Consider the following 13,997-nt stretch of genomic DNA (forward strand, 5'->3'; position numbering starts at 1 on the left):
AAGAGTGTTTTAGGATCTGTACTTCCTGTCAACTGAATGCAATGCCATGGATGATTTTAGTTTCACAATCTAACTGGCATCTTGCATTATCATTTTCACCCCCTTCTCCATTGGACTTTCCAATATTATCTTAGTCTCATATCATTGTTCAGTGTCCCAAAGTCAAGAAATTTGATTACATTATCTTAATCAAATTCTTAATAAGAGTGACAATAGAGGCTCAACACAGCCTTGATAAATGATTTTGGAGATTCCAACATTTTAGTAGAGTCACTGCAGTTATAGTGGTTAAATGTAGTTTCTTACATGAAAAAATGTTCAATATGCAACATCTGGTATAAACAATTTTCTACAAATGAATGTTGTTATTGTTTTTAAAATAGCATTCAATGATCCATGGATTAATTAATTAATCTATGTCTCAGTGATTCTTCAAAATACATATTATATGAAATTTAGAAATTGTATATATAAGGTAAGCAGATAGCTTAAAGGTTAACGCACTGCTCCCTTGTGGTTGACTGCAGTTTGAGTCCTAGACCTAGAGGCTTGAAACTCAGGTGGAGCAACTCACAATGGGCATGTGTGTGTCCGTGCACAAAACCCTGAAAAGAAAATGGAGGAGAAGGGATTGTGGTCATCCTCCCTTGGTGGGGGGGTGATTTCTTTCTTGCTTTCTGTCTTTCTGTCTCTCTGGTGACTGCATACACTCTATAGTAAAAATCTCACTTAAAAAAACAAACAAACAAACAAACAAAAAAAAACCACAAGGGAAATTGTGCATATAGAATGTATGTATATATCTATATTCTAACTCATATATATGTTCAGATATATTCCAATTCATAGCCCTTTTATATCCTAATTATATATATATATATTTAAAAATACATGTGTGCATTATATAAAAGCGTGTGTGTGTATTTAAGGTTCTTACCATAGGGCACATGCACTCACTGGGCCTAGAATGAGGGAAGGAAAATGTGAAATCACAACTGAGGGAGGATGACCATGTCACAATCCCTTCTCCAGTCTCCTCTTGGGATTTTGGGCAGACACAGATTCCTGGTGTGATTTTGAAGCAATTGGTTCCACGACTTGAACTATGATGACTGTGTGGGAGTCTAGCAACTTAACCACTACACTGCTGGTGTCTACTAAAATATATTTAAGGAATTTTTTTTTTAGAGGTTTTTGCTAAAGGGCATGCTCTCCAGAAAGAGAGGCAGAAAGCGAGAAATCACGCCCCCCCTCCCCGGGGGGTGGCCATGCCGCAGTCCCTTCTCCTCCATTCTCCTCTCAGGATCTTGGGCACGCAAGCACACATGCCTGGCATGAGTTTAAGCCACTGGGTCCGGGACTTGAACGGTGATCGACTACATGGGAGTTCAGCAACAGCCATTACACTAACTGCTGGTCCCATATTTAAGGACTTTTAAAACGATTAGAACATTACTTCTGATTTAGGCAGGACCCACTATGACAATTTCTGAATTTTTTTTCAATCTCTGTAAAACCAGATCTGTTTATTAGAGAATATATTTTTCTAAAGATTTCATGGTTTCATTTATTTTAGTCAACACCAGTGTAGGTAATTTTACACTGGCATTTCTAATAATTCTTTAGGAAATATTGCGTTGGTATTTCACTATCTTGAATGACTTACCATTTTCCAGCTGTGGATAAAAACGATCACATCCGGGAACCAGCAGTTAGCGTAATGGCTATGTCACTGGACTCCCACGTAGTCGACCGCAGTTCAAGTCCCAGACCTGGTGGCTTAAAACTCACGCTGGGCGCGTGTGCGTGCATGCCCAAAATCCCGAGAGGAGAATGGAGGAGAAGGGATTGTGGTGTGACCATCCCCCCTGGGGGGTGATTTCTCACTTTCTGTCTCTATGTCTCTCTCTGTCTATCTGGCAAGTGCACACGCCCTATAGCGAAAATCTCTCCAAAAAAAAAAAGATTACTCTTTGGGCTCTTTGGCATGGACATTAAACACGCCTGTGTATCCATCTCCTGGCAGAGACATTGAACATACCTGTGTATGCATTCCCTGCATGTTACAAATGGTTCCTTGTTGGCATGCTATTACTGATAACCTAGAAAAAGTAATATTTTCATATAAAAATGAAGAAAAAGCCCAAACTTGCAAGTGCGCTATAATTTTTAGTAGTCTAATGTAGCACTGCATAAACTGCGTAACACTCAAATAGTGGTCACAAGTATATATACTAAGGATACAGTTTTTCTATGATTTTTCTTTCCTTATTTTGCCATTTTAAGTTGTTTTTCATGACCAACTACAGAGAAAATATTATATGGGTAAAGAAGACACAATAATTTAATGTTTCTTAATTTCACACAGAAGAGAAGAGAGCTAAGACTAAAGAAAAGACTGAAGAAAAGACTAAAAAGGAAGTAAAAGGTGGGAAACAAGAGAAAGTGAAGCAAACAGCTGCAAAAGTAAAAGAAGTGCAAAAACCACCACCGAAACCCAAAGAGAAGGAAGACAAAGAGACTGTTGCTGTGTCAAAGCATGAACAGAAAGGTAAACATTCAGAGGAGGAGGCGGCTGGAGGCTCTAAGAGAATATTGGGCAAGAAGCAGATGCAATGAAATTAAAAGCTAACAAGGACCAAACTCAGACTTCAAGTGGGGTAGAAGACTTACATAAGTAAACACACCTGAAAAGAAATACAATAACTTGGGAATTAATACTCATCTATAGAAATACTAAAACATGTTCACTTATCTAAAGATGCATTTTAAAGATTTTTCTTAAAAAGGTGTTGAATTAGCATCTGAAGTTATTAAAGGTTGGAGATAATGTCAAATTCCTGGGAGATGCGATTTTTGTTCAGAGGTGCAATAGAGATTGTATGTATTATTCTCTTTGGAGAAAAAGCAGTCAAGAAATAAGTGACGATTCTCAAGGAGTTTGTTAAGAGTGTATGTTCAATCCATAGAATAAATAATATAAAAATAATCCATACATTCCTGATGCTCTGCAACAGCACATCACTTAGAATATACATCATTAAATGTATTTAATTGAATAGGCAAGAAGTTATAGAGAAAATACCCTTCAAGTTTCTTTTGCCAGTTTCCACTGACAAGATGTCAGAAAACTCTGAAGTCTGCATATTGTGCTACTGTTCAATTAGAATGACGTCAAACCTTTATCCCACTTCACAGAATTTTACCATTTAAATGGGAGTAGAATCTATACTTGATATTCTTTATGAAAGGGTGCTAGGTAAATCTAAAAGGGTAGAGTTTTAAGAGGGCAATTAAAGGACTTACGGTATCCATCTCTGACCTTTGTGGCATCTTCTCTTTCCTAAGTCTGTTTCTGAGTCCATGTCACTAAAAAGTTGTTAGAATCCCACTGTAGAATGTGGAGAAACTATTCCTATGAATGATATTTCTTGGGAGTGTTGCAAAAAATACAATTTTCTTTACTGTGATAGCACTTTTGAATAATTTCAACTGAGAACTAAAATCAAGAAATTATTTTCTATCAGACACTAGTTTAAAAATAAATCTTAACACTTCATTATTGAGTAAGCTATTTGGACAGAGAAACTGAAAATAAAGAGGCTTTCTTTTTTTTTCTCTTCTCATTTTAAGGCACAAAATAGGAAATTTGCAATTTGCTCTTGTATTTTATCTGCTTTTTGTATATTTATCTTTTTTCCTTGAATTCAAAATATTGTTAAATTTTTATTCCCAAGTAGTATTAGTAAATTCTGACTAGATGACAAAAGATAACTATTCTAAATAACATATTTTTTAAAGGAAAGGAAGACAAGAAAAAACTTTTTTTTTTTCTTTTTAGTGATTCACAAACTTTTATTTAGGTCATTTTAATTTATTTTGGTGAATATTTTAAGATATTAATAAAATTAAAACTTGAGAGCACTAAAACCTTTCTCCAATTTTTAAATGATTAATTTCCTTGAAAAATTAAAATGTTAATTATTAACTTTCTCAAAATCCTGTCATTTATGAAATATTTGAGTAGAAAAAAATATAGTAAATAAAATGAAAATATTTTGAACATTATGCTGTAACAAAAAACAGGAAAATAGATTTTTTCCAAATCACTACTGTATTTATTTAGATCCTAGAGTACTTTGCATTTTAGATTGATCTTAGGAAACAAAAATAACCACATGAAACCAGTAAAATCATACCAAGTAAATTTTAATTTTTTATCCATGAATGCAGTATGTAAAATTTATGCCGGGGACAGCAGGTGGTGTGATGGTTAAGTTGCAGGACTTTCATATGGCCAATAGTGGTTCAAGTCCTGGACTTGGTGGTTTGAATAACAACCAGATGTATGAGTGTGCGTGCCCAGAATCCTGATAGGAGACTGGAATAGAAGGGAATTCTGTGTAGCTATCCCCCGGGGGGAGGGGTGATTTCTCACTTTCCTTCTTTCTTTCTCTCCAGTGAGCGCATGCACCTTGTGGCAAAAACCTAAAAAAAAGAAAAGAAAAGGAAAAAGTATGCTAATTATATATGCAAATGTCAAAATACTTATCTAGCAACTAGGAACATAAACACATGATTTACTGTTTATTTTTAATATCTTCATTAATTTGGGGGCCATATTTTATTTTATATCTTCAAATAACACTTATTTCCCAGGAAACAAATGCTGCATCTTTTTCCTATCAATGATCACATTTATTAAAGACAGCATTATGTGACTACTTCCATTTTTTGATCTACCATTTTAATTTCTACATGATGAACTATTTATCTATTAAGAGGACTCTCAAACACCACTTAAAGTTAGAAACAAAAACACAAATGTGATTTTATCAGCCTAACGAATGTATTTATTAAAGCAAGTCTTCTTCTTGAAATGGCCATTATCAATTAAAGACAGTAAATGGATCATTAAGTAAGAAATGAAAATATAACCTCTAACGGCTAGTCAGATACACAAGTATGATTTTTTTTTCCTACTAAGTTAAGACTTAAGACATTTGTTTATATAAAAGAACTTAACTTCACTATGGTTTAAACTAAACAAGGTAAACAAAAACAACATTTTTAAAAAATTGGTTTTGAGGTGGCTTTGATTTTGAGAATCTTGTATTGAGTTCTTAAGCAAAAGAGTTAAGTTAGTTTTTCTTTGGACGAGAGAATATTTATTTGCTTAATTTAGGCTAGGCCTAATTAATTTGAGGCTTTTTTTTATATATATTTCTAAATATCTCTTTTTAAACAGATAAGGCCCATAAGTCTTGGCAACAGATTTTTACATAAGACATATACTTATTGGTCACTATTTAATTGTGCAATGTAATTATAAATAAATTCAATGTGGTTATTCTTAACATAGGGATCTTCAAAAAGTTCAGGAAGAATGTGTATTATTAAAAACCTAGGCATGGAATTCATAAATTTTTGATAAAAAACAAAATTTTACCTTAATATCATTTTTTACAAACTTTTTGAAGTACCGTTACATATTCTGAATATATAAGCAATATATTTCTACATAGGGAATAAGATGTATATTTGTACATGTCTTCCATAAACTTACATACCCTTGCATACCATATCATCTAATTTCTAAGAATAATTTTATTTATCCTTATTTATTTATTTTAATTTGACCAGAGAGGGACAGAGCTAGAGAGAGATAGAAAGTGGGAAAGCAAGCTGCCAGGTCTGGGACTCAAACTGCAGTCTACCATGTGGGAGTCCAGGGTCCCTAACCACCAAGCCATCTGTTGGCCCCTCATATCATCTAATTTCTGTGGGAGAATCTAAACCTGTTTAAAATAGGGTAGGAAGGACTGACGTAGTCAGATATTGCTCCCTAGTTTTCTCATGGTCTCTGGCAAGTCTGTAAGAAGGGAAAAAGCAAGTATTCCAGCTGCTGTACTTTTTGCTTAATCTTTTCTTCCTTTTTCCCCCTTTCCTAACAATTATGTAAATATTTGTGGCGGGCAGAGAAACTATAGTTAATATGAATCTGCAGGAAGCACTAGACCACATGTGCCCCATCCTCATTAGAGGTTTTTAAAAATGTCCTTTCTGTTGACATCCTGTACCCGGAATGCATTTTTTTCTCAGCTGCCACTCTGCAGGGAACACCGCAAGGTAGTACCTAAATGACATCCATCCCTGCTCTCTGAGCATCAGGCATTGGAGGAATGGACAGCATAGGTCATCTTGGAAGGACTTCATTTGGGAAAAAATAATACTTAGGATTGGTGACAAAATATGAAATTACCTAATTTAAATTATTATCCCACAGCTATGGAAGTTAGAATGAGAGACTAATTTTGACTTGCTTTAGGAAAAGTTTTCAGCTATAATATAAAAGTTGGGCTTAAAGAAACATTTCTATAAAATAAATCTTCCAAAGTCAGGAAAACTTGATTTTACTTTATCCATTGACAGGTAAAACAGACACACTGGGGCCATCTAGAATTCCTACATGTTGTTAACGTCAACACCACCACGAGTGGCAATGGACGGCCTCACCTAAGCAATTAAAATTTTCTAATTTACAATATTTTTTAAAGTTTCTTTTTTTATATCAGTGACATTAAGTTGCAAAATCACAATATTTACATGCAAAAGAAACTTCCTAAGTATTTTTAACTCAAGTGATCTTCTACATTAAAAAAGTTACTAGAATTCATAAAGGATTTTCTTTTTCAAGTAAGAAGCTCATTGGACTATTGGTACATTAATTAGATGAATTATTTGGGGGTCTAGAAAATATTGGTACAATAAATACAAGCATGATAATTTGGTAATAATTCAACACACACACTAAAATATTTTATTATACTCTCAATTTTGAGCTAAAAAATACTCTAAGGGATGAAGATTTTAGGTGATTCAATACACTATTCAAAAAAAGTATTTTAGAGGTTTTTGCTATAAGACGCATGCACTCGCCAGAAAGACAGAGAGAGACAGAGAGGCAGAAAGCGAGAAATCACCCCCGCCCCCAAGAGAGGGATGACCACATTGCAATCCCTTCTCCTCCATTCTCCTCTTGGGATCTTGGGCGTGCACACACATGTGCCCAGCGTGAGCTTAAGCCACCTGGTCTGGGACTCGAACTGCGTCGACTACATGGGAGTTCAGCAACATAGCCATTACGTCAATTGCTGGTTCTTTAAATCATTTTTTATATAGTGTTTCCATAGCAGCATGGACAGAGAACAATATTTCGTGTGAGGAGTTGTCAAAACCCTTTATATTAAAAATAGTTTCTGCAATTTAAACTTCTTACATATATAAAACAAAAACCTCTTTTGTTGTCATAGGAAGCTATAGTGTTATTAGTAATCGTGGTAGAAAAAAAAAGGGGAAGGGTTTAAGATTGGTAATTTGCAGTCTAATTAGACTCATCTGGGGTGTTTGTTAAAAGTGCATATTCCTAGGGACCAGCAAATGGTACAATGGTTAGATCACTGTACTCCCATGTGGTTGGTGGCAGTTCAAGTCCCAGACCTGGTGGCTTAAAACTCACGCCAGGTGCATGTGTGCAAGTGCCCAAGATCAAGAGAGGAGAATGGAGAAGAAGAGATTGTGGTGTTGCCATTTCCCCTAACGGGGTGATTTCTTGCTTTCTGTCCCTCTGTCTCTATCTCACAGGCAAGCACATGCATCCTATAGTAAAAATCTCTCTCTCTCTCTCACTCCATCAGAAAAAAGAAAGCATATTACTGAAGAAAAAAATCAAACACATGGCATTTATTTATTTTTGGGGGGGAGGTGATAGGCCCTGAAAATCCGCATTTTGACAAATTTCCTCTTTTTGATGATTAATTGCTCTTTGAGAACTACACCTGAGTTACATAGCTAGGACAAACCTGAAAAGAATACTCTCAATTAAGGTGCTGAATCAAAGACAAAAAGTGCCAATTTCAGTCCACACTGGTCCAACTTTAAATTTTCCATTTAAGGGAAATGTACTTTTTCATCTTGCTTTGTATTACAGTCAAATTGCCCTTTCTACAGTTTTGCTCAGGAAGACAGTTTGATGTCTAGGAAAGAGAAAATATCCTCTACCTTGACCTTACCTGTCTCCTATACCATGGGGTTCTCAAATCCTAGAATCAAAAACTCCAACTAGTAATATACAGAGAATAAATTCATGGACTGATCTGAGAGCTAGCCTCCTTCCCATCCCTCACTACACCTGTAGGAAAATATGTTCCAATTTCAGTAACCAAAATACAGGAAAACATTTGCAACTTTATGAATTTTGTCCTACTCATATTTAAATCTTAATGAGTGAATTATAGTTTTCACCTACTAAAATAACTACATTAGTATTTTCAAAGACGTGGCTGAATTTTATAGTGGATTACTCTAAAAGCACTGTTAATATTTTAAAAAGAATGGAGGTTGCAAAAATCTTTGAATGTGTATTTATATAGAAATAGGTTATGTAATTTTATACATTTGATATACATAATTTGAAGCAATTAAAGATGTGTTATGTTGTATAAATTCAATAAACTTTCTTGGTCCTAAAGCTGCATTTGGATTTGGTGGATTAATAAGATGCTTATGTTAGAAATATGGAAATGTAAATCATTTTGAAAATGATACATTTCATTATATGCAGGCTTTAAAGAAGATATGGTTAAGCTTATGGAATGATTCATGAACTGAGATTTTATTTAGATTGACCTCAGGAGAATCTAAAGTTGGGTCAGAATTTAAATTTCAGTGTAGTGTCATTCATTTTAAAGGGGGTGGGGAACAAAAAAGACCCAAGATATTAATTCCCCCAAATCTTTTTGGCTAAGTCGGCCCAAAATGTACATGTACTACATTTTTTAAAAATTTAAAATTTTTTTTTTTTACTTTTTCCATAAGCTACAGACCAATCAAGATTATAAGATTATCTTGTCTATTGTTTACTCAATTAATTAGCTTAACAATGATAATATTTGGTTGTTAGTCTGTTCTCCCTGATGTACTCCTTTTTTAAAGTTTCTTTTTTATTAATAATGTCACATTTTTTAAAAGAATTATTTTATCGAACTTTATTTTATTTATTTATTTATTTACTAGTTTATTTTAATTTGACCAGAGAGTGACAGAGTGAGAGAGAGAGTGGGAAGTGAGAAAGCAAGCAAAGCCACCAGGTCTGGGACTCAAACTGCAGTCCAGTATGTGGGAGTCCAGCACCCTTAACCACCATGCTACCTACCAGCCCCCCTGATATATTCTTCTAAGGGCAGAAGACACCCACAGGTTGCAAAGGGGTTAACCCTCCTGCTGGCTTTGTAAGAAAACCTGCTGCAGCTCCATTTAGACAATCAGCAGACAGCGGGAAACAATTTCCTCTTATGAACTTCTGTTTCATTATTAGAAGTCTATACAAAGAAAAATGAAAAAAGTTGCTTTAATATAATGACTTTTTTCTTTTTGTTTGTTTGCTTGTTTTTAGCTTTTGCCAAAGGGTGTATACAATTGCCAGAGGGAGAGAGAACAGAGACAGAGAGGGAAAGTGAGAACTCTTCCACCCCATTCCTGGGGTGGCTACCACACTGCAATCCCTTCCTCCTCCATTCTCTTGGGATTTTGGGGCACCAATGTGCCCCTACCTGGTGTGACTTTAAAGCGGCCAGGTCTGAAACTCAAACCATAGTCAGCCATGTGGACAGTGCCTTAACCACAACATCACTTCCTGGCCCCAATATAATGGCTTTTGTAACAATATATATATATTTAACATATTTGATGAAAGCTATTTGGGCTTTTAGAAACAACAAATATAATATTATCCTGAATTAATCTGTTTCAATTATTAAATTTATTTTTGTAAGAAAAAATGAAACATGACATTTGAGATGTCCTTTTTCCCCTGCTGTGTTCATAATAGTTCGAATTATTCTTTCACAGAAATATTGTAGTAACCAAAATAGAACTGGGTTATTTTGTTTGTTTTGTGAAGTTGTTTACTCCTAAAGAAAAGAAGAGTGTTGATGACAATTTTTCATTACTCTTTTTCTTTCTACTCTGTCAGATCAGTATGCATTCTGTCGATATATGATTGACATGTTTGTCCATGGGGATTTAAAACCAGGTATTCCAAACAATTTTTGTACTTGTCTGCTTTAATAGTCTTTGTTTCTCCAATTGTTGGCTTTGTTATGTACTAAACTTCATATTCATTTTTTTTTAAAATTGCATAATGCATGTGCAGATCTAGAATAAAGCCAATAAAAAGCAGAAGTTATAGCTGGTGTTAAGGCCTCTGCTTTTACTTGATCACTGCATGGCCTATTGCAAATGAAATCAGCTTAACACTAAAAGACTGGCTATTGCCTTTATATAAAAAATGCTAATATCTTTAATAATATCTTGAACTGAAGCAGTAAATTATCTTATTGTATTCCTGGTAAACTTAAAAGAGAAGAACTATGACAATGGAAGTATCATTATTTTCTTAGTCACAACCATACTTTATATTAAAAGCAACACATTTCAAATATTTACTCTATCTTCTAAAAGGTTGAATCTTCTCACCTACATGTGAACTTGGTTTAGCCACTTTAGAGGACTATCCATGAAGATAGTTAACCTTGGAGTTAACAGTCAAAATGATGGGAAGGATCCTTATTTAAGGGAATATATCTATTCTCTCTCTTATCTTTAATTGTTACCCAGAGTGTAACAAAGTATTTTATACTAACATCTTGATTAGGAGTGCATAACTTGATTATACTCTGCCTTTTGTAGATTTAGAAACTGGCAGTACTATGTTCACATTTGGGAAGATGTTTCGAAGAAGATGACATTGTTAAGGAAGGAGCTAATTTATTTTAGAATACTTGAAAGTGATTGTTTAAAGGAAACTGGATTTACTTTTCTTACCTATTTATGTGGAAATCTTTCTAAAATCTTTTCTATAATTACAATTCATGACTCTATCAGCAAATTGATGTACCATATTTAACAGAAACATATAAAGGGTCATCAAAAGTTTCATGGAAAATGGGTATTATATAAAAACTGAATGGATTTCAAAAATTTTTGTGCCAAAATAAATTCATACTTTTATTCCATTTTCCCATGAACTTTTGGAACTTCCTTATATAACTGGTGAAGCTCTATAAAAGATCATGAGAACGTTGGCTCCCTGGGAAACTGAATTAATCCCAGTAACTCATTCTAGTGAAATATTTTCCTTCTCCTCTCTTTTTTTTCCTATCCTTCCTTCTTTTCTCCTCTTCCTCCTCCTCTTCTTTTATATTTTTGGTGAGTTAGAAACTGAAGTGAGGGATAAAAGTTGAAAATTTAGGTAACTCATTTGGTGAAACTTATTACTGTTCACATATGTGTATAGTAACTTAGAAGAATTAGATGGAAACCTTCAGGAAGATGGTGTGGTATAGTGGAAAGAAGGATCTTTTGACACAAATGCAGGTATAATTCTGTTCGTAGCCTTTTGTAGCATTAGACCTCAAACAAACATTGATTTCTATTTTATCTTTAGTGTTCTTAAAATTCAAAAAGAGATAACAGTATCATCCTTGCATTGTTGACAAAGAAGCTAGTGGGAACACCCACAAAAATGTTCTGATAATTTTATTCTTTCATTCATTCATTTCATGACAGCCTGTATTGGTGAGCGCCCCACATGAAGGGAACTTCTCCACATTGCTAAGTCCAGATCCATAGTGTGAGAGGACTTCAAACAGTTTATGGAAAAATAAAATGAAAATATAGTTTATTCTGATGTAAATATTTTTTTAAAAATACATGCATAGGTTTTTCATAATATGCATTATCTAGGAAATTTATGAATTTCCCTTGTATGCATGATAAATTCAATTTTGGCTAAATGTTTGCTGCCCAGTATGTTCAGCTATGGTGGTTTCAGAACGTCAAACCATACACTTACTTTGGTTTTTATAAAATTAACTGTTTACTTATAAAGAGTTGAATTTATATTGTTAATGACTATGAATTATATATTACAAATATATATTATTTTCTTTATACTTTATTATTTTTTAATTTTCATTACCTGATGGGACCAGCATATGGTGTGATGGTTATGTCACTGGACTCCCACTTCGTTGACCACAGTTTGAATCCAAGACCTGGTGACTTAAAACTCACGTTGTGTGCATATGTGTGCATGCCCAAAACCCAGAGAGGAGAATGGAGGAGAAGGGATTGTGGTGTGGTTATCCTGCCTGGGGGGGATGATTTCTTCCTTTCTTTCTGTTTCTTCCTGCCTCTCTGGTGAGTGTGCATGCCTTATAGCAAAAACCTCTCTTAAAAAAAAAAAAAAAAAAGGAAAGAAAGAAAAATACATTGCCTGAGAAAAAATAATGTATTCTTTGTGCCTCTGAAATTATTCAAAGTAGCTACTACTTTATCATAAAATACAACTTCTATAAATATCAAAAGATACAGAGAACCATGGATTATGAAAGTGAGAGATGCCAGCAATTTAAAGTCACAAAACAAGTAACCTTTCTTTGAAAATCTAACAACAGAGTGAGGTCAGTAGGAATAATAAAACTATCTCTGCATTGGTTAAGATGATTTTGTTAATGACTACATGGAGAAATCCCTTTTAAAGGTATGTGGAGCAGATTCTAAAAAGCCAGAAATTTAGATCTATAGTACTATTTAACTTTTTGACTCTTGAAAATAATTCCTAAATTCTATAGGATTCATTTTTTTTAGTATCTTTTAAAAAATGTAATAATTGCCTTCTATTTCATCTGCCGACATACATAATTTGGAAGACTTAAATGAAACAATATTTAAATCAGTATTTCTTATTCCAAGAGTTGGAAAGGAAGAGGAGAGAGAAGAAAAGCCTGCATGATATGCTTTTTGTTTTATTTTGAGAACTACATGACATTTTTAAAATGTATCAATGAAATCTTGAGAATATTTTCTTTGCCAGTGAGGTAGTATACAAGATGGAGTAATAAAGCACTTTGAAAAGTAAGAAACAGGAAAAAGATTTAATCTATGCCTATTAATTCAGAGAAAATTCAAGTGGTAAGACATCAACACTGACTGACAATTAGAAAATAAAACAATTTCTGCCAAGTGTATTGCTCTGCATGTATCCACTATTTATAAAACATTTGTGCTTCCATCTGTTTCTGTTTGGGATTAGTGGAACACCTGTTATTGTTTAGCTAGAGTTCATTATTAATTATTGGTAATGAGTTTTTAAAACTATAATTTGATTTTTCCCTCTGGGATTCAGAATTTCCATTGTAGAATATTGTCACACCCTCAGAAGTAACCCATATTGCAGTCCAAATCTGCAAAACCTTATTGATGAAATGTGCTGGTACACTGACATAATTCCCTGGTGCTAGTTTTCTATCCCACTATTAAAATGCTCCTAAGATATCTCTAAATTTTGTTAGCTAAGATGTTATCTATATATCCAAAGGTGAGTTGAATTGCTCTTCATAATGATCTAGAGTAAATTCTGAATATGTACAATCCTATGGTCAGTGATAATCCCTACTTTGATTACATAAATCATATTAATAACCAGGGTAAACTTAAGGGTCAGATCATTTTGGTGTGTGTAGTTAAAATTCTCCTGTACTGACTTACAGTATATTATGTTGAAAAATTAACAAATTCTATTTATACCTAGAAAATAAGTGAATGCTATCAAGGATGGACCAAGGGGCAATAAGGGTAGATATATCTACATTTTGCAATTTGGGGATATTATGGACATTATAGATCTACACGCTCCCAAAATACTTTCTCTGTTGCCCTCCAATAAACTAACATCATTGTCATGAAGTCACTTAATTGTTTAGATGGTTATTTTTACAGAATGTGTTTTGAATAGTCTATAACCTGCTTAGGGAAGAGAGAGATAGACAAGGGGAGAATGAGAGAGACACACAGTTCTATGATGATAGTCTTGAAGATGATAATCCTCACTTTTCCCAACCAGTGCTCAAAGTAGTCTACTTTTCATTTTCCTT

General features: G+C 34.0%; 1 protein-coding gene and 1 long non-coding RNA gene across 2 annotated transcripts in view; one reads left to right on the plus strand and one right to left on the minus strand.

Moving 5' to 3' along the window:
• The window catches only part of LOC102494318 (triadin), a 126,929-nt gene extending 123,405 nt beyond the window's left edge, over nt 1-3,524 (plus strand). The window contains exon 8 of the mRNA XM_006161620.3: nt 2,369-3,524. Coding sequence (XP_006161682.1) covers nt 2,369-2,619 — 251 coding nt within the window. The 3' untranslated portion in view covers nt 2,620-3,524. The remainder of the gene's footprint in view (nt 1-2,368) is intronic.
• Nucleotides 1-13,997, minus strand: part of LOC102493900 (uncharacterized) — a 64,768-nt gene that overhangs the window by 4,892 nt on the left and 45,879 nt on the right. The gene's annotated exons all lie outside the window — the stretch shown is intronic.

This window comes from Tupaia chinensis, unplaced genomic scaffold (assembly GCF_000334495.1).
Source record: "Tupaia chinensis unplaced genomic scaffold, TupChi_1.0 Scaffold138683_1, whole genome shotgun sequence".
Lineage (NCBI taxonomy): Eukaryota > Metazoa > Chordata > Mammalia > Scandentia > Tupaiidae > Tupaia > Tupaia belangeri.